Source organism: Galleria mellonella, unplaced genomic scaffold (genome assembly GCF_026898425.1).
Source record: "Galleria mellonella isolate WM207_F2 unplaced genomic scaffold, CSIRO_AGI_GalMel_v1 utg33, whole genome shotgun sequence".
NCBI lineage: Eukaryota > Metazoa > Arthropoda > Insecta > Lepidoptera > Pyralidae > Galleria > Galleria mellonella.
This window is the reverse complement of record NW_026442079.1, coordinates 1348502-1375746: the sequence shown is the minus strand read 5'-3', so window position 1 is coordinate 1375746 and position 27245 is coordinate 1348502. Positions and strand designations below refer to the sequence as shown.

The 27245-nt window shown below is 30.6% G+C and overlaps 1 protein-coding gene across 2 annotated transcripts in view; it reads right to left on the bottom strand.

Moving 5' to 3' along the window:
* Positions 1-423: 423 nt before the first annotated feature.
* LOC113521104 (gamma-aminobutyric acid receptor subunit beta-like) overlaps positions 424-27245 on the bottom strand; it is a 48148-nt gene continuing 21326 nt past the window's right edge. The window contains exons 2-10 of one of the 2 annotated variants that reach the window (XM_026906538.3): positions 13252-13352; positions 12776-12843; positions 10003-10229; positions 9839-9921; positions 9297-9434; positions 8768-9052; positions 8077-8258; positions 7546-7698; positions 424-7290 (exon numbers count right to left, since the gene is read on the bottom strand). In XM_026906538.3, coding sequence (XP_026762339.1) covers positions 7126-7290; positions 7546-7698; positions 8077-8258; positions 8768-9052; positions 9297-9434; positions 9839-9921; positions 10003-10229; positions 12776-12843; positions 13252-13352 — 1402 coding nt within the window. In that variant the 3' untranslated portion in view covers positions 424-7125. Of the gene's footprint in view, positions 7291-7545; positions 7699-8076; positions 8259-8767; positions 9053-9296; positions 9435-9838; positions 9922-10002; positions 10230-12496; positions 12565-12775; positions 12844-13251; positions 13353-27245 lie in introns of both variants that reach the window. The other variant, XM_031911497.2, reaches the window with a different exon arrangement.

Here is a 27245-nt window from a genome sequence, read left to right as displayed (position 1 = left end):
GAGACTGAGAATCCCATTGCTAGCAATATACCTTATTACTATCAATCCCTTTCCCCCCAACCATAGTGGTTAATTCTTGTTCAATTGATCACTATGGGCCAACTGACTTACCTTCATCCTCACCTGTCACCCTTCATTGATACCCTACCAGCGTATACCGATAGCGCAGGCAGGGTTACTATTCCATCTTTACCAATAAAAAAAACCCGCCTGTCAAGCGTGGCTACTACTAGCAAAACTCCCCTCATAAGGAAGGCTTATAAGCAATGAACAGTTAACGGCCGATATGATGTAGATGTTGAAGATCACAAAGGACTAATAGCCAATTGCCTAACTAATTAGAAACTCTAGTATTCGACTATAGATATAAACGTTACCAAAACTATCACAATAATTTATCAAGGAATGGAATTAAAACAATAATACAGATCATATAATTTATTGGATCACAGAACTAAATTTCGTACAATGTAACTACATGTTTTAAAGTTATTCAGTTTGAGCAACATCATTAACCACACCAACACCATAAAATTTAGTTTTGCGACGAGGAAGAAGGAGTTCACTTAGACATAAACATACAAATTATACAAATAAACATGGCACAACGAATTATATTGTAAATAATGAGATAACTTTTTTATTATTATGAACTTTCAGTCTCAAACTCATCATAATATAGGAGCAATAACTGTAGATTTACCATGTATTGCTAAATAGTTAATTCGTTCTTGGAAAATGTGATCTAATGATCTATGGAAGTAAAGCACTGCAAACAGCACAGTTTTAAATTGTTCTACTAGTCACTTAAACTGATTAGTTTAAATAGTATTTCATACGAGAATTATTTTAGAAGCCATTGTTATAAAATAAACAACAGCGAATTAATCGAACAGATATTTTATAATGTTACAGCAACGTTGCAGATTACAAATAACAAATAAAATTACAAATTAATAAACATAAATTATATATAGGTTTAACCTAGTTAAAGCTACATGATTATTAATATGATAATTTCCATTGTGCTTACTAATACAAATTGCACGTACATCATTGAAATAAATATAAATAAATAGACTTTTTTAATATGATCTAATTTGACATCGACCAAGAGATAAACTTCCTCAAAATATATAATACTGATGATGGGACACACATTTTTTATTAGTAAGCATATACAATAAAGCCTGATTCGCATGTCAGGTTTATGAAACGGACGGTGTAGTATAATGTTATACAACCACAAATAGTAACACAGTATATTTAATACGTAATCTGTCATCTTTATTACACAATTGAGTTGATTGAAAATCAGTCGCCTATACTTCACAAAACTGATGTTTTCAAACATTCTTTTACTTGAAATTGGTCCGGTTGGAGCTGCTCTACATAGTAAAACTAAAAACTTCATACATGCGACCATCAATCACTATTACAGCAATTTTCGTTGTTATTGGGATATAAGTAGTTAATATAATATCAGTATTACTATTCAAATCATCTTTCAGGGTTTCAACATTTTAATTACTTAGAGCTTTTACAACAGGAATTGTCACAGACAAAATTATTTAAACGAAAATTGTAAGTAACATATATTTTCTATCAGAAGATATTTACACCAATTCTTATTATGTTATTAATGGATGTACGGATGATTTTGACGCAATACAGCGCAAACGAATTGTTTCGCTGTTGGGTAATTGCTGATAAAATGGACTGTCCCATCCTAAAATATTATGTGGGACAGGTTATCAATGCAAGAGCGTTATGACCGCTCATTTACTAACATAGGTTAAGTCAATTTATAACTAACAAAATGGGCCTTATGTAGTCTGATTAAATAAATATCATTATTATTAAGTTTTATGTGGGCTCTTAAAAAATTTCTAGGTAATCCATAAATGTAAAAAAAGAAAGTATATAAAAAATATAAAATTAGCTTTTAAAAACGAATATGGTCTTTATAAGATTGAGCATTCTGATGGCTTTTGTTGTTGTATAACCTCTAAATTTAGAACTTTGTAATAAATAAATAACAAAAAAATCAACGTTTCATTCAATCTCAATTACATCTGCCATTCGAATTTTAATTATAGGTTTTTAAAACAAGGAAACATAATAAGAATGTTATAATTTTTTTCTTTATTTAAGTTTATCTTATGTAAATACTTTCAGCAATATTACATGTTTATCTTGGATAAATATTAAATAAAACATTGTAATCTGGATATCTGTATCAAAAGTATTTTTATTTATTTGTTTTAATACCAGGAATAGACTGCCATTACATATTTATTTGCCACAAGTGAAAGACCACATTGGCCTAGCATTGAATGCAAATGCCGCAACAATGGGATACGATTATCGGCCATGTCTCACTGCAAACTCTTGCTTTATAAATTCATTCATCATAAAATACTTTCAACTATTCAGCGTAACATATTTTAATAAGAAAATATTTTTTTAATTTTTTAAAATAAGAACCCTAAGATCCTTTTTTTATTTATTTCTACAACAAAATAATTAATGTAAACTATAATTTTCTAGTACAGTATTATTTCATATTGGTTTGTAATAATTTAATCTATTTAGAAATTTCAGAAATGTTACCTTTTCTTTTTCCAAGATATTGTATGCATTAGTGCATATGATACATATGCGATAACACATATAAACAATACTGTAATTTAAATATATTATAGGGTAATCATGTATGCGCTTAATATGAGATACTGAAAATATCTTTATTATCTTAATATTTAAATAAAACTAGATTATTGCAATTAGTTTCAACTAGTAAATCCATAATAGTACTTTCGTCAATGATATTTAGTATCATACAAATAGTTATACTGTTCTATTGTTTCGAACTATAATAATTAATAATATACTAAGAAATTCAAGATTGTTAACTTTAATTATAGCTTTAATTTTATGTGAAAGTAACTGATATGCTGTGAAACAGATTAATGAATATGTCAATATTGAACTCAGTATTCTAATATAATTTATTTATTATCAATCTACTTTAGAATTCACACAAAATTATTCATATTATATTACTTTTAATAAAAGTGAATAAAAAAATTACAGCGAAAATGTAGCTGTAAATTTTTAGTTGGCACTTTACACGCTTTACTTACATATTCGACTCTATACGTCGTAATAATACTTTCTATTCTTTCCTTTAGCCTTTCTCTGAAAGTAATAAATACTATTAGTTTATAATCATATTCATTCACTAAAATCATTAAAAACAAGTACATCATGCACTCAAAAACAATTATAATTAGGGATATTGAAATTACTGTAAATACATACATTCTAACTGGCAAAATCCTAAAGAAACGCGTATGTATTTAGATCACAACTTAATGTATGCTTATTTGTACAGTAATATCATTAATATATATGTATATTACGAAATAACAAGTTTAATTTCAAGTGTGCCAGATGAACTTCATATAACTCCGTGTGCTTTTTGCAGGCCCAAAACTTCAAACATGTACCGAAAAAATTTATTCTTTATTACCATTAGAATCTAAATTGAAAGGCATCAGAAAGGTACACGGATATTCTGCAAGTGACGGTATGTGATCGATGTTGCTTTGAATAAATAAATAATAAAAAAGAAATGTTCACATTTTATATAAGGTATCATAAATCTTGATTTATACTAACATTGTATTTCATGTGAACACTAACAGTCACTTGCTTGTATGTTAATCGATTGCAAAATGTATACTATTACAAGTATGTGCATCAACCTATAGAAATATTATTTCTTTTAATTTTCTTTTCCAAATCGATGAATACGAAATGTGATATTACGCCACTGAATTTCATCTGATACCTATAATAAATTATCTTAATATCTCTAAGTTGATTTTACTCCCACAATATACTTTTAATTATACTATATTTTATTTAAATGTGATTTAGAATTTGGTTTCGCGTATGAGGTTTGCGGGCAATACGCGTTCTTCTGTCTTGTATCAATATTATACTTACTTATCTTCTCATTCTGAATAAATTCGTAGGAGGCATTATTAGATTTTATGGTCCAAAAACCTTTATCTCCTTTGGTCACTAAATCATCAACACCTTATAAGCCATTGATTAAAAATTGAAGTATATTATTTTAAGACGCGCATCGCCCGTTCCCCCAGACGCTAAGCTACGCTACTTCCTTACTAGCTAGGTGCAATATAATGCGAATTCACATCTTACATAATTATCTCATTTTCATAATGTACATTTATTAATTCTTAGTTTTTTCTCTGAAGTGAGTCTAATTATTATTATATAAGTTATACTTATCAATTTGGCTGTTTGTTACTACTAATCGTAAGACAACAATATTATATTTTTTTTCTAAAGTACAAACTTAACATTTTTCTATGATAACAAATTCTGAATTTTTTCGATAAACTCTTGTGTCAAGTACACCATTTATAATTGATAGACGAATGTGAAACGATAATAAAATTTCCAAGTCAGATTCTATTTGTGTCAATCGGCGTACTGTGTACGGCATTATTAATTCCGTCGTGTAAGGAACTCAAAAGATACTGACTCAGTCTTCATAAAATTTTCACCTCGAAACAAGAAATGTTTAGTAATTTATATCATTTAAAAGAAAAATACGAACATGAAAACTAGATCGTCCGCTATAAGAAATTCATAACAAAGTATTTAGTCCTAAATATATAGTCCAAAACATATAAAATAGGAGGCAAATCATAATATTTATTTAAAAATATACCTACCTAGCCTATTTGTTACAACTCCTACTAGACGACTCTTTTATATCCATCCACTTATATAACTAAACTTTTTAAATAACATTGAGCAAATTCAGAAAAAAATATATATAATATTCAAGTAAAAGGTAGCTCACAGTTATATCTCATATTATATACAATATACAAGATAACATATTGTCGATCAGAAATAGCAACATAAAAATTGAAATTTAATTATAATTGATACTATAATAAAAATGGTTATGAAATGTATGATATGTGAAGTGAAATTACCAACTATATACATAAATATTTAAAAGCATTATTAGGGTTAAGAAAAGGTGTCCAAGTAATTCAATTATTATTATATCAGAATCTATTTTAGCGAATTTAATAATTAACAACTGAAATATACGAAATATAATTCAAACTAGATGAAAAAATCAAAATTCCATCAAATTAGTTGCTTTTGAGTTGGTCATCGTGAATAACTACATGTCTTTTTTAAAAGCATACAGTTAAAATAAAATTGAATATTGAATAATTGAGATCATAACATTATCAAATGTTTGTCTAAATTCCTTATTTTATTTTACATAAATCAATGTAGTCACAGCATAATTATAACCTAGCACATTCCATACATCATCAACTAATATATTTAATAATTATTGCACTTACACTATAATAAATTTAGATATAATGGTATTATTGACCTTTTCTATGTACCATAGATTATCGTCCGCTATTTTAGTATGTCTTACATATATTTATTATTACAAAGTCGATATATTTGTCTACGTTTGGAAATTAGAGTCTCCATAATATCTGATTACATTGAAAAAAAATTAATAGTCAGTTTGAATGAAAGTAGTTTTCACCCTGCAAAACATTATGGAGACATTGAGTTGATACGTGATATTTTAAACTACGTAGAAAAAGTGACATGTGCACTAGAATTAATATTGAAGTGTCTTAATACCGGTGTTAACTTGGTAAATGGAACTGAATAATTTTATTTTAAAAAACTAGAATAATCGTATATTTATATATATATAATATAGATATATATGTGTATGTATGTATAAATATTTACATTTTATCTTATATTTATACCTGTGATAGACACTACACATTCAAATCCTCTTCATATTCCGTCATTCATTTATATAATTACTTTTAACAATCTTTCCTTACATTCCTGATTATACAATATTGACGGAAGGAACTATACAGATTTATTTTTATTCAAGAGTGCTTTCAGATATCACTGTAAGAGGAGGCACTAATCATTTGGAACTGTCTATCGTCTACTCAAACATATATTACATACAAACTGCTTAAATGAGTTACTGTCATAATTTAACTGTACGTAGTCACTTTCAGACTATTCGTACTGGTTGTGGTAAAACCATGTTGTATGACCTTAATGGATGGCTTCTAGTACTAAAGATGATATCTTAATTATTTGATCTGTCTATATGTGATTAAAAACTTTTTACATTAATTGATACATAGAATTCGTACTGTAGAATTGTGTCAACTTTTTTTTTCTATGGAGATCCCATTGAAATGTTATATATCAAATCTAGTTACTACTCTCTTCTGGGTGACTAAAAATATCTAATGAAATAAATGCTATACACATTTCTAATTTTTTTTCCGTGCTCGTTAAGTAATCCATTTGCGTTAATATAAAATAAAAATAATTAATTAATGAAAGTATTATGAAAAATGCTTTTGGCTTATAAGTAATTATACCTGTGACTATATTTTGGGTGGTACAAATAATAATAACTCTTTGAAGATTCGGAATAAAAGTATCAAAATATTTGACCGAGATTAGATTTAAATTTTATGAATATTTATCAAGTATTTTTGGTGCAATGTATTAACAAACACATAAGTAATAAATTTAACTAATTTTTAATATCAACATCAATTTAAAACAATACATAAGTAAATTTAGTACATTGTAATAATTTTTATTGATATTTTAACACTATTTTAATTTTTTTTTATTTAAATCAGGCAATTTTTACTATGTAAAAGATATACCTAATAATAAAATTTTATTAATACCTTCTTTATCGATTTCAAGAATATTGATTGACATACATTTGAACTTTTTAATTTCCCTCATTATCAGAGTTTATTATAAATTTGATCTTTTGTGTCACTTACAATAAAATAGGTATAATACGAGTATAACTGTATTGTGATTCTTTCTATTTTCGAAAAGATCATTACGGTGCTGGGAGATTACAAATTACTAAATTTTAAAAGCACTTCGAATTTGTAGAGAGTTGTTGTTGGGCGCCCTACATACGAGTAAGTCAAATTTAGTAAGTGCTTGATCTGTTACGTTAGCTTAAATTCAGTTTTCCTCTCCGAGAAGTACTAAATCATCGGCCACTACGTCGGAGACGTGAAGGTAAATGATCCAATACATTAGGTTAAAGCAGACGAAGCACACGGGGAACACGATGCGGGAGTACTTATCGATGTCTGATGGAGTAGTGCCCAGCAGTTTGTTGATGCCCTGAAAGTATGGTTTAACTTGACTTTGACGATTAATCGAAAGTGTGGTTCATTTTATATTTAACAATTTAAAATTTGTTTAGGCAACACTATTCGCTTTTGCAGACAAAAACGTAAATAACCTTCGCCCAAAAAAACACAATATAACATTCGCATCATGAATATCATATTATTAATAATAATTATTCCTATTTGACGATCTTTTAATCGACAAATAGAAATAAAGAAAATTTCATAATTTTATGACTTTGTGTACCTTTGATGCATGAATCAAATGAGGGGGAGGACCAGCTTCCTCGTCTGGTTGTGGGGCGGGAGCTGCTGCCGCACCTCGAGCTCCATTAATTGTATTTTCCAGTGTTCCGCCTTTAGAATAGGCCTTTGGATCGTGAGCTTTATATCGTATTTCCTGTACACAAAAACAAAAATTTTAAGTACAATTTTGAAACTATGCAATTACCTAACAGTAATATTATATGAATAATAATAGTACGATATGTTTATGATGATAAAATAGTATATAATGGTCCAAAATTAACTCAGAGTGCATAGTTCTGCCGTGTCCGTGTAACTATTGTAAGGAAGAGTTATATACATCTTGTGGAAATCAGTATATTAACAAATTATTAATACCTAATTACTTCTCTCCATCCAAAAGTGAAGTCGAAAAATTCTCTTGTATTATTGATTTTGCTAACCTTATTACTATAATTTTTTGGACAGAACAATAAACAGTATTTATATTTTGAGAGATTTGATGTGCTATACATTAATCTAATAAACGTACTGAAGATCTACTAGGTGGCGGTGGTCTTGTCAATGTACTTGTTCTCGGTGGAGGCAATGGCTCAGATGTTCCTGGTGGGCCATCGATTTGCATCTTCTTTTCGGCAGCCATTTTCTGAACAGCCGTAAACCTTTGTTTTCTCATCTGTATTCGTTTTGCCATGTAGCCAACAGTTGCATATTCTGTAATAAATTTTTATTATGAACTTCAACTAAATTTTAACTCAAAATCGCCGAGCATAAAAAAAATTAACAAAAATGTCGCATATTTTTGTCACTTATAAGATACTCATTATTTTAATATCCGTTACTAGCAATAATTGGTCATTACAAATAATAATATAGTTACCCTTGTCGTCAAATAGATTAAGACTATTTATCATACAGAATAGATTTATAAATTTATTCTTTTTTTCTGATTTTTAATTAATCATAACAGAAGATATATATTAAACTCAATTGTATACTGTTTTTACTACTGTTTTAAACGTTTCTTATATTTTAAACATTACGTTTGAATATTGAGTTTTTTTATTTTATGTTTTTAATTTAATCCGAAACTTTTTACATTATGGTATCTTCCGTTATAAGCAGCATAAAATATTATCCTATTCAAATATTGTCAAATTTAAGACAAAAGAAAAAAAGGTATCCAGTCATTTGGATTTCAATATCAATTCTACTTTTGTTACCTAGAAGACTAGCGAAGACCATGACGAAACAAGTTCCCAGGTACACGTCGATAGATTTCACATACGAAATTTTAGGTAAAGCGGCATTCGTCGACGACATGAGTGTTGTCATCGTCAACACAGTTGTGACGCCCAATGAAACTCGAGCTGGTGTCGCATTCCGGTTCAACCAAAACGATACCCATGAAATAATCACGATCAAACCAGACGGAATATAAATCTGGATTAAATAGTATCCCATGGAACGCACGAACTGTATTTCACACGCCAATCTCGAATAATTTCCTGCAATAATTATTTTCATTACTACCAATCTCTTTATATCATTTATTATATCTTTAATAAAAAGTATCATAAGCAAAACTTCATTTCAATTTAGAAACGAAAGATGTAAGAATATAAAGCAAACACATGCAAAAAACTGGTACTTTTATCCTAGGTGCATGATATAATGAATTAGGCTTTCCTTTGATTATAATTACAATGCCCGGTAATAGGGACACTAGTGAGTTTCATCGGTGCATGATACCTGTGGTGAGAGAGATTTCCATAGCTCGCTGGCGATGTCCCAGAACTTTGAACTGCGGCAGGGACACCTCGCTCGATACACCCACAGAGTTGGGTCCCTCGTTCCACTTGTAACGGATGTCCCGCATGGTGTAGCCGACTGTACCATGCAGAGATATGGAACGATAAAATAAGCACCCATTCCACTGGGTTTTTCATATATTGTTTGATGATAATGCACTGATTAAGCCTATATACTACCAAAAGTGAGAAAGTGTCATAATAATAGTAGCGGCGTTAAAATACGACAGACGTACGACGAAAATTAAAATTTGGAAGCATTTTCAACACTGTCTTAGACTTTTACTACCAAATATAAAAGCTTCATAGGTCTGCAGTTTGTTTAAGTGACAGTAAGTAAATTTAAATATATATGTATATATATTACGTCATTTGTTTCGTGAAGCACAGGATAAGAAACTTAATTGAAATAGGGTATTATTGTAAACTTTATAACTAATAAGCCAAATAAAGTTCACAATAAAAAATGTGTAATTGACTCACAACTTTCAATTTCTATATTGCATAATTGACGATCCATTGGAAAATACTGCAAATCCATAGGGCAAGAAGCGGTGATAGTCAGTCTGTAAAAAAAAATCTCACTTCAGAATTAGACGAAAGTTTTTGTACAGTTGTATTTCAAATGTCACGTTTAATATTTTCACCTTATACTCCGTGTTATAGATCCGGAATGGTGAATACGGATGAATTCGTTGCTTGTAGTGGCAATGTGGAAATATGACTGTTTCTCATTCACAAAGAAAGTGTCAGGTACCCAAATATTCCTAATAAATTCTGATCCAACAGAGAGTGTTTCAACACCGGTCCTCTTCTTATATGCCAGTCTTGGGTCAGTCCAAAACTGCCTGAAGTAAAAATCCAGTGTGAAATCCTGAAAATTTATTATAGTTGTGAAATATATAAAGCCACTAGGTTATAATAATTTTATCTGATGAACTTTAATCGGCAATCGCAGTCATGTACTGCCTTTTTGTAAAATATATATAAAATAAGAATGAACTCAAAACATTTAATCCATTGCCGATATAAATATTCATCCTTATTACGGAAAATAAATGTATTATTCTATATTATAGATTCGACTGATTCACTTATATTATTGTGTATTATTGTCCATTATCGTCAATTATTTTCGTTTTAATTAAATTATGACTTCGTCTGGATGACTATGACATGAAAATTAATTCACATATAAATTTTATCATTATCCAAATAATTTAATGATAAACTGAATAATATTTTTAATTCTTTTTTTATTCCAATTGATGTTGGTACCAATCATTCAAATCCATAGACTTTTATATGACATACATTTCACAGTAAACATTATCATATATTATCACTTTCTTACCAATACTACTCAAAAATTGTGTACGACTAGTATTTCAATCATTTAATAAACAAAAAGTATATATTTAAATATTTGTAAAGTATTGGTTTAGCAAGTGATAAACTGTTCCTTTTTTTTTTTTTTTTGTTTAATAAGTATAATTATACTGCTGAAGTTCAATCAATATTTGTGCCTTGATAATATTTGTGTATATACTCGTATTAAACCGCTAGTGCTATTGAGTATATTTCTATTTACTAGTAAATATACTGTGTGCCAAAAAATATTTATTGTTTACTATTAGCAAGAATTTACACACATAATAGTATATACACTACTATAATAGTATGGAAGCTTTGGTACACGAATTGAAGTTATAAAATAATTTTATATTTTAATTTGGTAAATTATAACCAAAATATAGGCAGTTTCATAATTTATATTAATAATGAATTTACGAGCATGTCATCTTTTAAAAAGAAAAAAATACTTTATAATTGACACCATGGAATTATAATTTCATAATGATATGTAATAAACAATAAAATGAAATATATAATAAAACAAATTAATTATCTCAAATCAAATATATCTAAACTGTTGTCTATACAAAATGGCTTAAAAGTTCATAAAGATAAAATCCTGTCCACACCATATCAAGGCACAAGAATATCTAACTTTAAACGAAACTTTATTATTTTGTGTTTTTTTTCTTATATATTTCAATTATATTCAAAGTTATCTTGCCGGTTCTCAGGTAAAATATTGTATTATTTTACTTAAGAAACAAAATAAAAGTACACCCATAATTAGACAATATTGATTTTTAATCATCAGATTTTTTTTTATAGCAACCATTAAAATATTCACACCACTATGGTGTACTTTTATTATACACACTATATCTAGGGTCTATAACTAATGTCCGGATATTGGTCACGTCCTGAAGTGACTTTAACAGTCCCCTTGATTTGGTTTCCACTAGGGGTCATACACCCTGGTCTCAGTTTAATATTCGTTCTTTGGAACCGTTATCAAGGGTATATCAGCGTCTCACTTTACAATTACACACAATGGAATTACGGTCCGCCATTATCCGACATTTTATTTTTTTTTAAATACACACATTTTTTTATTATGTTATGATTGTGTATTATTTGTTTTCTCCTCGAGAAGCGAGAAAGTTTATAATATCACTTTATGATTGAAATAAACATATCAACAGAAATAGGTAATGTTTGTATTATTTCCTACAAAAATAAAATAACAACAAAAAAAAACCAGTCAACCTAAAGCAAATATAAAAAGTTTCCACGTCCGACCGGAACTCATTGGACAACGGTACAAACATTAAATACATTCATAGCAAGACTACTTAAAGTTAGAAATTTTAAGGCGAGTGGCGAGACTCAAGTTTAGAACGCCATTCTCAGAGACAGCAGTAAGAAACCCACAGTCACAACAAATACCTACTCAAAAACATAAAAAGCTTAAAATAAAAAACAACAATGGAGCAAATTTACGACAGTGTTTTGCTTGGAGGGATGCTTAATGACAAAGTACATTTTAGTATGTCTTTAGTAAGACGCACCCGGAGGCGCACACCACCATGAGTATTCCAATTGATATAATTTTCATTAAATACAAATAGCAAATTACAAATAGAAGAAGGTGGTGCGTCGCCTTCCGGGTGGTCGGCTCCATAACGCCGGCATGCTCGCAGCCTCGTGTCTGGGGCTGCTCGGTCGCAGCGGCGCAGCGCGCGGCCGGAGCGACCGAGACAAGCGTGAGCTGACAGTGGCGAGTACCATGAGCACTTCGGAGACGGAGCTGATAGAGAGCACATACATGGTGACGCCCACCTCCACTGGCGGACCTGCAATCAAGCCCAATCGTGAGTCGCGCCCCGCGCAGTGAAAACCAAACCAGAGGACGGTGACGTGACGCCCGGGATCCCTCGACCGAACGCACACCATCATAGAAGAACGACAGTTCGCTCGATCGAGGGCAGCTAACCTAAAATCTTCTCGTCTTTTCCCATACTAAAATGACCATCTACTTATAAGTAGTTTTGCATTATTAAATACCATTTTCACTTCTGATAAGGAGCTGATGGAGAGCACGTACATGGTGACTCCCACATCCACTGGCGGTCCTGAAATATCACATCGGTTACATTACCTGGTTATTTCCCATATTTTATTGTTTTCGCCTTCTGTATTACAGGTTTACTTTTTTGGCTATTGGCCTTTATTTCTGGTAATTCTGACATCTTCTTGTGCATTCTTTATTGTTACTATTTTAAATAAGTTAAAATCTTTTAAAGGAAAATATATAAATTACTTTATACACCAGTAAATATACCTAAAACGTTTGTTAGTATAATGTATCGCAACGTCAGTTTAATTGTCGACAAACATCACATTCGAGCTGACCGGTTTTTATTCGGTCATGCACAGTATTTATCTTAAAAAAAAGATTAAAATAAAGCTGAGCAATATAAAAAATTTTAATATTTATGATGAAATAAGACTAATATTTAATTTAATAAATGAATACTAACCTCCATAATTTGGTCTCACTCTCTTGTCATAGCTTACACTTAGTGAATCCAATATGGCTGAAATATTGACGTCACCAAACATTCCTCCTCCGCCCGCTCCCCTGGAAAACAAAGTGCTGAATGTATTTGATTTCTTTACTTAATGTTAGAAATGGTAAACAAATAGATTGCCTACCTAATGGAAGGTAGTATCGCCTACACATAGTTTTGAACAATACTATTAACCACTCAATACTATTTTTCGTGTATTTAAACAATGTTACTCTAAAAAAATAAGCTGAAGCTTGAATCCCATTCTGTAAGGAATGATATAATAGTATCTAACATATTTTTTTTACATAGGGCCATGATTAATTAAAGATTAATACGCAATATAGGTAAATCGCAGTGTAGGTCCCGGCATAGGCGACCACCCCTTCCTTTCCCGTGTGTGTCGTAAGAAGGGACTAAGGGAGCTCTTAAAACATCTGTAAAAGCCTAACTACAGTTGCCAACCCGCCTGCCAAGCGTGACAACTACTAGCCAAACTCTCCTTATTCGGGGAAGGTTTATATTCAGCAGTCGACCGTTACTGGCTAAAATAATAATAATAAAATGCAATATAGATATTTAATATTTAATAATCAGGCCTGAGTTAATTCACGACCAAAAAGATTTAAAGAGCCACATCACTTCGAGAAAACCTATCTTTGAAGTAGTTTTAAAAGGACAAGGTACGGTTATCCTTTAAAAAAATAGAGAAAAAAAAATATCCAGACATTTGTATTATTGTGTGATTGAAAATTGCAAATTGAACATTGAAAAACTATATAATTTAGTTATAGCTTATAATTTGTATTTAGAAATGAATAACATTATACATAAAGATATTATATTATCCTTTCGTAAATCGCTATTTTTCCTATACAATACTTGGTTCATATATATCACATAATTAAGAATATAAATAATAGTAACCAGATTATATTAGTGTTATTAATTAATTTCTGCTACTATGTTGTATTTACTTTAATCAAAATGTTATTTTAAAATTTACAGTTTAAAATATTTTTAATATATGTTCCTACATCTGCCCCTAATTCGTTAAAAGTTAAGCCAAAAGCGGGACGCAAGCGAGTTTGTTTTCCTAAAAAAAAATTATTGGGGTTTTTTTATATGTTTTATATTGATATAAGATATAATATTAATAAAAAATGTTTTACTAAATAAATTTACTATGTTTATATGCTTATTTTACATAATTACTCTTCATCTAGCTAGTTAATTGTCGAGTAGTAAATAATTTTCTAGATGGCCGCATAAAACACGTCATAGTAATAATCTATTAAATAAAATGTATACACAAACTTACATTAACTGGCTATTAAAAAGTAGTTTTAATCAGGCTAATTTCTGTTTAAAACACGGTTTCGATGTCTGGATTTAATACTCCATTAAAACTTTGTTTTATTTAACACTAGTCTTCACCTGCAGTTATTTTATGTGACCGGGACATTTATTTTATGCAACATAGAACGGCAAACAAGCTGGCCCACCTGATGGAAAGTGATAACCAGCGCCTATAAACATGATCAGTATCACAGTAATAGAAATAAAAAGCAGGTCAGTTAACCTATTGTGACAAATTCTACTAGAATTAACTACTATGATATCCAGAGGGAATCGCATAGAGGTCGACCTGATGACAGAATGACCCATTGCCAATAATACAGGGTGTATTATTGGCAATGGGTAAGTTAGACCCCAGTACAAACAATCCCTTTACCCTCAGGACTAAGGTGTTATAACTCTATACTCTGAAAATTCACTGCCATATCCCATCTTTCAAACCGAATCACAATCATGCAAACACAACTGCTACACGGTAGAAACACAAATGGACAGAGGTACCCAAGTAAACGACTATTACACAAATTCTGCCACTGGTATACACCACATATTTACTAATCGAGTAAATATTAGCCAATGTTTAGGATAAGGAAGCCGCTATTCTTATTAGTACGTATTTTTCAAATTTCATGACGAACGATAAAGCAATTGAAATGCCAAAAATATATTACTAGTAAGGACTGAAACATAATAATGAATGAGAAAGCGGATAATATCCCATGTGTTTTAAGACTCATCTTTTATTGACGCCTAATATAGTTTTAATAAGTTAGCGTTTTTGTAAAATAAAATCTTTAAAATAAATATTTTCTGTAACTTACTTAAAAAAGTTTAAAATGACTGGTTTTCAAATTCTTAGTAATGTCAGAAAATTATGTCCATACAACGGTTGAAAATTTATTAAAGTTTCTCCTTGCTATGGGAAATAGCTAAAGTTTTCCAATCATCAAGCTTTGATTTGTTCAGGACAAGTAAACAAAAAATATATTTACTTATCATTTCTGAATCTTAACTATATATAAATAACTTTAGCGATATCGATACGGGTATTAAAATATTTGAATGAAATCTAAATACACGTATTTATATATACATATACATATACACATACACATACATATACATATACATATATATATAAATAAATATATATATATATATATATATATATATATATATATATATATATATATATATATATATATATATATATATATATGTGTTTATGGTACATATACGGCTTTTAATTGGGATTATGAAAGAATTTTTTGTATTAATTTGAAAAATAATAAATAATAACAACGAAACCATTTGTAACTATAGAAATGTTATTAAAACATGAAAATAATACTTCACTAATTATTAAGTAACTGTAAAATTTCGAAGTGGGCGAGAAATTAAATCCGCATCTTCTACGTCACAGCGAGACCAGTGCTCTTAATAAAATTATACAAAAATAACTACCCGAAAAAGGCTTTTTATATCGGTATGCCATAAAATTCTAAACATCGAAACCAATACTTCAAAACTGTGCGCAGAATAAATCCTAAAACGACATCAATTTTTATTCTGTATGATTTTGATGAAAGTACGATTATTTTAAGTCAGATAAAAATTTGTCATTGTTTTTTTCCTCATTTTTTAATGGTTAACAAACTTATATTTAAAAACATATTTACGAAATATTTCATGGAGGAGTCAAACAGATCGAGTGAAATAAACTCTCGAATATCAATATTATGTGTGTTAAATGGTTTAAATTTACATTATTTTACTTATATTTACAATACGATCTTTTAACATTGATGTTTTAGGATGGATGCTAAAACATCAAGTAAGTGGTGACTTACTTCAGCTGAATTAAACGAAATATGATTTTTGAGAAAACCCCTTGAAATATCCATGAAATAGGTATATTCACACCACATATAATACGAATACATAAGAGTTGGCTTTTATAAATCCATTACCACCCCATTATTTATTAGAAGAAATTAATTGTCAAAAAATATTTTTCGTTTTGCTCTAAAATACATATTATTCATCAATATATGATATCATATATATATAATAACATTTTATATACTTTAACATTTTTTTAATTATTTTAGCCGTTACCTGTCCACTGTTGGACTTAAACCTCCCCCATAAGGGGATTTTTTCCAGTAATTACTATGGTTTTTAGTGATATTTTAAGAGGGATGCTGCTGCCATCCCTCGCCCTCCCTTAGTCGCCTCTTACGACATCCACGGGAAAGGAACGGGTGGCCCATTCTATGCCGGGGCACACAACGGCAAAAATTAACATGACATCAAAAACAAGACACTTAATCATAGCATGATTGAAGTCATGTGATTATTTTTAAAATTTAATTATTTTTCATGTTGTTTATAACTAATATCGTTCTTAGAATTACATATTTAAAATTAGCTTTAACCCGCGGCTTTGTCCACGTAACCAATATATGTTCATTGACCTGAAAAGAAATTAACCTATAACCTTCTCCGTTCCATATAGTACGAGTACAGTAAATTTCATTGTAATTAGTTAAGCCGTTAAAGCAGTAACAAACAAACTCACTTTAACATTTATATTATCAGTAAGGAATAGTGATCCGGCCCGGCTTCGCACGGGCCGATAGAATTTACGAAAATAATTTATAACCCATGTTACTAGAGGGAGACTTTGTACAAAAGTCGATTGCTTGGGTACCTCTGACACATTCGTGTTTCAACAGTGAAGCAGTTGTGTTTGCATGGCTTTTTTTCGGTTTGAAGGGTGGGATATGGCGTAAATTTACTGGGTTCAGAGGAATAACACCTAAGTCCTCAGGAATGGCAACGCATGGGGGGTATCATGGGCGAAACAGTATACTCTGTTATATCCGTGGTACTGCTCATGTCTATAGGCGACGGTTACCACTTTCCATCAGGTGGGCCGTCAGCTTGTTTGCCATTCTAAGTTGTATAAAAAAAATATTCGGTGATGAGATAATTTTTCTTTAGATAGAATAAGTTTTAAAATCAGTTGAATAGTACATCAAATCCTTCATCTTTATAATGGTAGTATAGATAAAGTTTGAAAATACATAAAAATCTGACAAGAACATTTTTATTCAAAACTCAATTTATAGTTTTTTATTACTGTTAGAAGAAAATATGCAACAACAATTAAAATGTGACGGTAAAATGAATAATTTCTGAACGCCAACCATACTTTTAACATATCGAATTTCTGCCTCTTGTTATATCTGGAATAACAATGAAGACAAAAGGAAGTTGCGAATCTAATTTACCGGGCTCTGTGCAGGGTGTAACAATTCAAGATTTAAACATTGTTTTCATATTACGACTCGTGTTTCATGAAGAGAGTATAGTTCGGTGTTATGAATGGGTACGTACTATTGTTCAATTTCGGTTTACAAATTTTCCTTTTCGTTGCAACTTAATTATTTATATAATATTACATTATACGTGTTGAATTTTATATTCCACATAAGAATAACAAACAACATATTTATTTATTAAACTTTAATACACTTGGACGGTGTAAATGTGGGACTTAATACAATATAGTGTTATCTACCAGTCGATCGTAGACAGGAATATCAGAAAATATAATGACGGTGCAACGTGATGAGCAAATAATTAAAAAAATAAAAACAATATTTTAATAATAACATACACATAATACTCATATTACCCACATTATATATACACACATACACACACACATATGTATATATAAGTATATAACTACTATTATATATATATATATATATATATATATATATATATATATATATATATATATATATATATATATATATATATATATATTCTCTGACTACCATATCACGGTGTATAGTTGATTTTGATTTTTAGCAGTGAAGGCGTCTTAGTTCTTAATAATGGAAACGAATGAAGAGTACTCGTATCATGGATATCGCGTATACGCTTTGTTGTGTACAGAGCTGTTCTTGTCTATTTAGTTCACGATTACCACATTCCATCAGCAGAACTGTCACATCCTTTGTCAGTTCCAGTTACATATATATATAAATACTTCTTTTAAATATCGCCGAATCGTGAATTAATTCGGAGCATTTTTATTTTTGCTGCGGCCCATAGGATGCTTTTATAATTTATCGATACTGTGGACGTGCACGGAATTACATTATCGTCTGCGGAAAATAAAAGACGAGGTCATATAATAGCATAAATTTTGCTTTCCTATGATATCGTGATAATTAAATCATACTGTGCCGTGTCGTGGTTCGAAAAAGTATTAATGCTCCCATAAATATCTATTTATTTATTTAAAGTTTAATTGATAACTCAATGAATGTGGTACAAAAGGCGGACTTAGTACTAAATAGCATTCTCTCCCAGTTAACTTTATCTTTGACCCTATTTGCCTATCTACGTGGTATTCATGTCATTTTTACCGATAAATTCTAGGTCTATTTGTTTATCTTTATATTCTACCATGGACCTACAAAGGTCAATACTGAATAATCATTGAGAATGTTATATGCCAGTTGTTCAGCTATGCTATATTTGGTTCCAAACTAAGCACAGTTTATATTTATTAGTTACAGTTGTAATACTCAAGAAATTACTAATAAATACAGACAAAAAATTGCTGGATGAATAAAAAGATATAGGATGAAAGTGGCCCAATTCTTATATCATCATATCTACTTTTAACTGTTCACTGCTGAAAATAAGCCTCCCCTTGGGGGGTTTTGCTAGTAGTTGCCACGCTTGGCAGGCGAATTAATAACCGCAGTCAGGCTTAGTCGTCTCGTAAGAGACGTCCCTTAGTCGTCTCTTACGACACCCACGGGAAAGCACGGCTCACACGGTGCTAGAATATATATATATATATATATATATATATATATATATATATATATATATATATATATATATATATATATATATATATATATATGGTAGAAATTTAAAAATAAATCAGATGAGGAATCTTAATAACAGCTGTAGAAACTAAAACAGTAATTATTAGAAATAGTCGTCTGATGCGATTATAATATATAATTAATGCTGATCGAGCGTAACTGACGCTTACAAATAAAATCGAAAGCAGTGAGTATTTTCGATTTCATTGTAGAATGAATAATAATGTATAAATAAATAATTTGTAGCAGTTTTTGTGAAGCGACGTAACTAGAATGACGTATGATTGTGCATAGCATATAAAATTTCACTTGTGACATGTGAAATATTCCAAGCCAATTGAAAACGAATACTACAAAGTAAACATGAAGGTGTTGATTGATATAAATTGCCATAACTGTTAAGTAATGGCAATATATACAAAAATAGCTTGGTTTGTAGTTTAATATTACAATAAATGTGCATTGCTAGGAGTTTAATATTCCTTATAAAAACTTATGCAATCGCATTTTAAATTTTAACAACTCCATCTATTTGTTAAATATATCACTAAGAATATATTCAAATATTAAATGTTGTGAATAAATAACACCGGTCAACTTGATTTTTGTGTCTAGCTTCTGCATGTATTGAAATTTTAGTTTCTTCTACATTATTAATAATGTAACATTTTTTTGTGATCAAAGTTTCTTTTGTAGAAATTAGAACAATTTTTGTAATTATCAAAAAATTGCTGTCTAATAAAGATTTTCTCTGGAATTTTATTTAAAATTAGAATTACAAGTGTTTACTGAACGTAAGGTCTTTTTATTCAAGAATTGTAATCTTAAAAAATAAGTTAAAAAAATAATAGATTTAGTGGACCTTTTATGTTTCTATAAGCTTTCCCGTATTTCCCTAAATGTAATCTCTTATTATATTTTCGTTGGATAAAGTCTTTTAAAGCCCATTTCTTATTTCGATTCCGAATTATGAGGTTATAGGCCTCAAAAGCTTCGCAAAGCTACAAATTTGTTGTAATTTTTTTTTCATACATTAAATACATATAAACAAATACTTAATATGTACTTACCGACGTAAATTAAACAAAACCGAATTTTAACAGTTAAAAATGAATTACTGAGTGATTTTCGATATTTGGAATTAAAATTCAAGCATTAGAATAGAAAGCCAAGAAATATAACTTTTTTTTTGTACTTGTGAATAATTGACAATGTTGTACGGCGGTTATTCTGTCATAGATAAATGTTATAAGATGACTCGTTATTAAACGAATTAGCAAACCGTACCTTCTAATTAACGATACAGTTTTTAGCAAACTAAAAAAGGACGGAAATCTCAATTCGACTGCATTTTTATGTCTATGTTAAGTGATGCGATTACGCAGTAAATTTTAAACCGATTTTGTTAATTCAATGGCAGTCGATGTAAGAGCCTTTTTTAATACAATTCATGAGTCATATAAATTAAAACATAATAAATTAAATATATTTAAGCTACTTCCAAAAAAAGTTCTCATATAGATTGATTTTTTTTTATTATTAAGTCAACAATTCTGAAATAGTTTACTGCCATTTTTGTTATATTTCCATTTCGTGACATAGAACTGTTTGTTGCTATTCAAAGTACATACGCAGTACGCAGTTCCATATTCCTAATTCAAATATTTACAATACAGAATATTTACAAATTTCTCGTGTGTAATCAAAGTGTATATTATACAAGAAACATCTTGCAGTTTATCGGTGTATATATATATATATATATTCATGCTCACACATCACCCCTCACTGGTGTCTCGTATGTATATGCTGTTAGCGTAAACGGAGCACTATTCCACTAAAATATAAAAAAAGCTTAACTGCGCCAGAAATCTACCTGCCTAGCGTAGCAACTATTGGCAACATACCCCTTATGGGAGAAGCCTATGGCCAGCAGCTACACAAAAAATAATGGCAAATATAATAATAATATGGCCTAATTGTGAGACTATACGAGTATAAATTAATTTATTATTACTAAATATTTCTTAAATATTTAAATAAAGTAACTATCATATCTTCAAGTCATCAAACTGAATTTTTTATAAAGGTGGTACATTTATTTATTAAATTCTTCTTTTTTTTTAAATTCTTTTGTATGAGTAGGCAGGTATTCTATTTAAATATGTATTTAACAATGGGGAAGAAAAAAGTGGTGACCCATAAAGGCAAACGCAATATAGTATGAATCTCCTCTAGATGGAGCAAAGATCTCAAGTGCATTGAAGGGTGTTAGTGGAAGCAGGTGGCTTGAAACTGTTCCTTGAATTGCAATTAATTGGGGAGATGTAGCAGGTCAGTTAGCCCGTCGTGACAAATTTAAAAACAAAAATAATCACAATAGTTTTCAGGGGGAATCGCATGGAGGTCGACCTGATATTGCAAGGGCAATAGCAATGGGGTTGTTAAGCCCACTTACTAACAGTCCATTCACCCCCCCCCCCCCCTTTGTTGTATTTGTAAATTACATAGATAAGATAGATAAAGTTAGAAATATTGTGAGCAAAGGTGAACTTATCTCTAAAAGAGATCTCTTCCAACAAACCTGATGTAGTTAGGAGGGAGCTTAGTGCATGAGTGCTATATGAAAGACATATATACTAACACATAAGGTAGAAATAAATTGATAAATGAAATATTAATTATACACATATACTACAATATTATATAGATTATCAGCTATCAACTGTCCACTGCTGAACATAAGCCTTCTCCATAAGGGAATTTTGCCAGTAGTTGCCACACTTGGCAAGCAGGTTGGCAACCGCGGTTAGGTTTTTGGAAATGTTTGTAAGGGGGTCGCTGCTGCCCATCCTTGTATCACAAGAAAAGAAAACCTATTCTATACTGGAACCATTATCATCCATTAAAAAAAAAAGTGCAATAAATAATATGAAATTATAATAAAAGCTTTACATTTTTAGAGTAACTGTATATAACAAATACAATACCGTATAAGTGAAATGAGTTGATTTCTAATCCTTGGCTGTGTCATGATCCGTGTACTCTCATGAGATAATACTCACTGCTTAAATATTAATAATACAGTTAATTTTGAACTTCCACTTTAGGGACGGGAAATTGTTAACTTCATATTGAATATTTTTAATATAGGTACATATATGTAAATGTATATAATTACTGGACACATTTTTCTCGCATAAATCATGTTATTATCACGCTGTCGATGCGGTGTGATATAAGATTTATCTCGTTTTCTCTTTTGCACTCTACCTAATGTTTTTTTATTTTTTACTGAGAGGGGAGATTGTTCGTAACGGGAACTAGTGACCTCATTTCTAAGTATATAGTGGATTATAAATTCGTATTACGCGAATCTAATGCAATTAATTTCGTTTAACACACCAAATTCAATAGGCATTTCATATTAAAGACGTAATATAAATATTAATAGACTAATATAGATTTTATTAGGCAAGCTATATAAAAGAATTCATATTAGGTGTGGGCGAAAAGCTGATATGGAAATGCGTTATCTTTAAGAAAGTAATATAATTATAAAAATATATATACAGAGCAAAAGAGATAAAGAAAAGAAACAAACAAAGTATGGCAATTGCTATATATTACAAAAAAAAAAATCTTATTAATATTAAAATTAAAAAGGAAACCAAAAGGGTGCATCGTGCACATTAGATACGATTCGTATAACGCGTATTTTTAACCCCTCAAGTCGATCCCCACCTGGTTTTCTATAATCCAGCGTAGCTAATTTCCACGATGAGCCAACTGTTCTGATTTCATCCTCACCTATTCATTGATCACCCGTACCTGAGTTGCCGTTTTATTTTTATGCTTTATAAACATGTAGGTTATTTTGTTCGACGAGAAGAAGCGACTTCAGTTATAAATATACATACACTCCAATAAATGATAAAACATAATGTAGATAATTTACATTGTAAATTATCTGGAAAATAGAATCCTAAACTATCATATCTTTCAAATTGGAACCGACTATACATATCTTTCGCTGTATCGGTTCCGGCATAGAATTAGCCACCCCTTACTTTTCCATAAGTGTCGTAAGGGGCGACTAAGGGAGTTTATGGTGGAAGGATGGGCAGCAGCGTCTCTCTTACATCTGTAAAAGCTTAATTGCGGTTGGCAGGCGCCAAGTGTGGCAACTACTGGCAAAACTTCCCTTATGAGGAAGGCTTATGTTCAGCAGTGGACAGTTAACGGCTGAAATAATAATAATAAAATACACATCTTTCTAATATAATAAAAATGTAAATATCCGATGTCTCTACATTGGCAATATTTAAAAAATATATATATAAGGGATCTTTTTATGACTTTATGAGACTCATAGGTGCTAAATAACAATTTTATGAAATTTTAGCTGTTTATCTTTGTTTACCAGAGGGAGACTTTGTACAAAAGTCGATTGCTTGGGTACCTCTGTCCCAATAGTGTTTCTACCGTAAAGTAGTTGTGTTTGCATGGCTGTATTTCGGTTTGAAGGGTGGGATATAGCGTGAATTTACAGGGTACAGAGGAATAACATCTAAGTCCTCAGGAATGGCAACGCATGGGGGGTATCATGGGCGAAATAGAATACTCTGTTATATCCATGGTGTTGCTCATGTCTATAGGCGACGGTTACCACTTTCCATCAGGTGGGCCGTCAATTTGTTTGCCATTTTAAGTTGTATAAAAAAAGTCTTTGTTTTTTCTAGTACTACACAAAAATGGTTGTACCAAATTGGACACGGTTTTCACAGATATGTGAAAACTTAAAATCTGATTTTAGTTTTATCTTGATACCTTATCTAGATATGATCTACTGAATATATATATATATATATATATATATATATATATATATATATATATATATATATATATATATATATATATATATATATATATATATATATATATATATATAGGTTTAAAAGTTTTCCTACTGATATCTATGTATATGAAACTATTTTTTTTATATAAAATATGAAAAAAATAACGTTTCTATAAAATAACTGCTCTCATACAAATACAACAATATTAAATTTACCAGTGAAACTAACTTGATGGATGACATTCAATTTCAGTGTTACAGGTAAACCAATTTTGACGATACGAACAAAGCGACGAAACAAATTAAAATCTCTCGTATTGAAACGTAGGATTAATATTGAAATGTCGCTCATTTCCTTTTCAGTTGAACTTCTGTAGTCTCTTTGAAGTGAAACTAGTTAATTATCACGCTTTAACAATTTCAATTTGTACGTAATAAATATATCAGAATTCTATAACTTCATTTCATTTAATAGTTCATTCAATTAATTGAATTAATCTCTAAACATTTTTTCCCCAACTCATCTCGGGACTTTTCTATTAACAGCAAAAAAAGAAGGAAGTTCTTAAGTCGACGCGTATTCCGATTTCGATAATTTTTTTTTCATTGTCCTTTCAGAAGTTGGAATATTAATTACGAGATCGGTGGATTTGCCCAAAGTTCAGTTGAAGAGTTCTTCAAGTCGAGTACCAAAGTGGTGGACGAATCTCATTAAAACGTCCGGAAAGCACCCCATTGTGAAATGTCCTCGCATCGGAAACTCAAACGTCAAGAGTGTCATTGACAATCCACTTCTTAACATGCCGAAATCGAAATCATTCGCGTCCCTTTCAGTACTTGTGGTGTCTTTTTTCTACCAAACTAAAAAAAAAAATAAAAAAATATATTATCCTGTACTAACACTGCTCACCCAACTGATCATAAAGAATTGCAGAAGCACAAAATCTTAGTCTTCACAAATGGCAAAGCATGTCCAGAACCAGCAAAACCACAGGGAGACTTTGTACAAAAGTCGATTGCTTGGGTACCTCTGTTCCATTCGTGTTTCAACCGTGAAGCAGTTGTGTTTCGGTTTGATGTTTGCATGGCTGTGTTTCGGTTTGAAGGGTGGGATATGGCGTGAATTTACTGGGTACAGAGGAATAATACCTGAGCCCTCCCTCAGGAATGGCAACGCATGGGAAGTATCATGGGCGAAACAGTATACTCTGTTATGTCCATGGTACTGCTCATGTCTATAGGCGACGGTTACCACTTTCTATCAGGTGGACCGTCAGCTTGTTTGCCATTCTAAGTTGTATAAAAAAAATGAGGAATATCACTGTGACACCTATACTAATTGTCACAGTGATATTATGTAGTCTACACAGTACTGATAATATCTATAAGAACCCGTATATAATGTAAAATTCATCGTCGCAAGAGGCGACTAAAGGAACATGTAAAAAAAGTTGAATTTTGTAACATAAGGGTAGAGGTCAAGGAATGGATAGCAGCGTCCCTCTTAAAATATCACCAAAGGCTATCTACGGTTACCAACCTGCCTACTAAACGTGGCAATTACAGGCAAACAGAGCAATGGACAGTTAAAGTTTGAAGTGATGATGATGATTACATAAAAAAAAAATTAAATACTGTTAATTTACCCTCGATTACTCCGAATTTTCCACTTGTTGCCTTGTTTTCAAAATATTGTTGTTCATTATTCATTAAAGATAAAAGGAAGTATCTGGAGAGCTAATCACAAGACGGCAAACACGAGTGGCTCTCGATGCGCTACCCAAGCTAAGTGCCCTACAGCCGCACGATTCCCTCTCTTACTTTTTAAGCGACTCCCAATAGGAGTAGGTTCTCAATACGTCTTTACATTTTGTGGGTTTATTACACGATCGCATCGTCAATCTCAAATTGTAATAAAATATAATTATAATATAAAATGTAAAAAAAACAGATATAATGAAAAAATCTGTCAAATGAAAGTTGAACTTACAACATAAAACCAATTATTCATTAGGAGACGAGCGTATTAAAAGATCGCTATAACTACGACAAACAAAAATACATATTGATTTTTGTTTATTACATACGTACGTGAGAAAATCATTTAGACTATACCATATATCATACTGTATCAGCCGTTAATCGTCCAATGCCGTATATAGATCTTCCTCTATTTCCTAGACCAGCTGTTACCACACTTGGCAGGCGGGTTATCAACTGCAGTTTTTTTTAATGGGTGATAAAGGAATGGGTGATAGGAGGAATTGTGTGACCTATTAGTCATCTCTCACCGGTGGAACACCAGTAAGAGATGACTAATAGGTGACGATGAAAGTAGGTCAGTTAGCCCATCGTGACAAATTTCACTATAATTAACCACAATGGTTTCCAGGGGGAACCGCATGAAGGTTGACCTAATAGGGTGCATTGTTGGCAATGAGTCAGCTAGACTCGATTACTAACAATCCGTTTCCTCCCTATCAACTGAAGTTAGACCTTGGAGATATTTTAAGAAGAATGTTGCTGCCCACCTTTTGACCATTAAGTTCTTTTATTCGCCTCTTCTATGCCAGGAACACTCGGTAATTTAAAGTATAATGCTACTATATTCACATTTCCTTGTAATAGTATCATTTTGCAATTTACATATAAAGTTTCCCATATATTGTATAAATACAGCGGTAAAAAGTATTGAAAAATTAAAATTATATGACATAAAATGACCTCCTTCTTTTATTTTTCAATGAAATAGACATCTAACAATAATTTTTATTTCAATTGAGATTTATATTTAGTAGTAGATTTAGATTTATATTTATCTG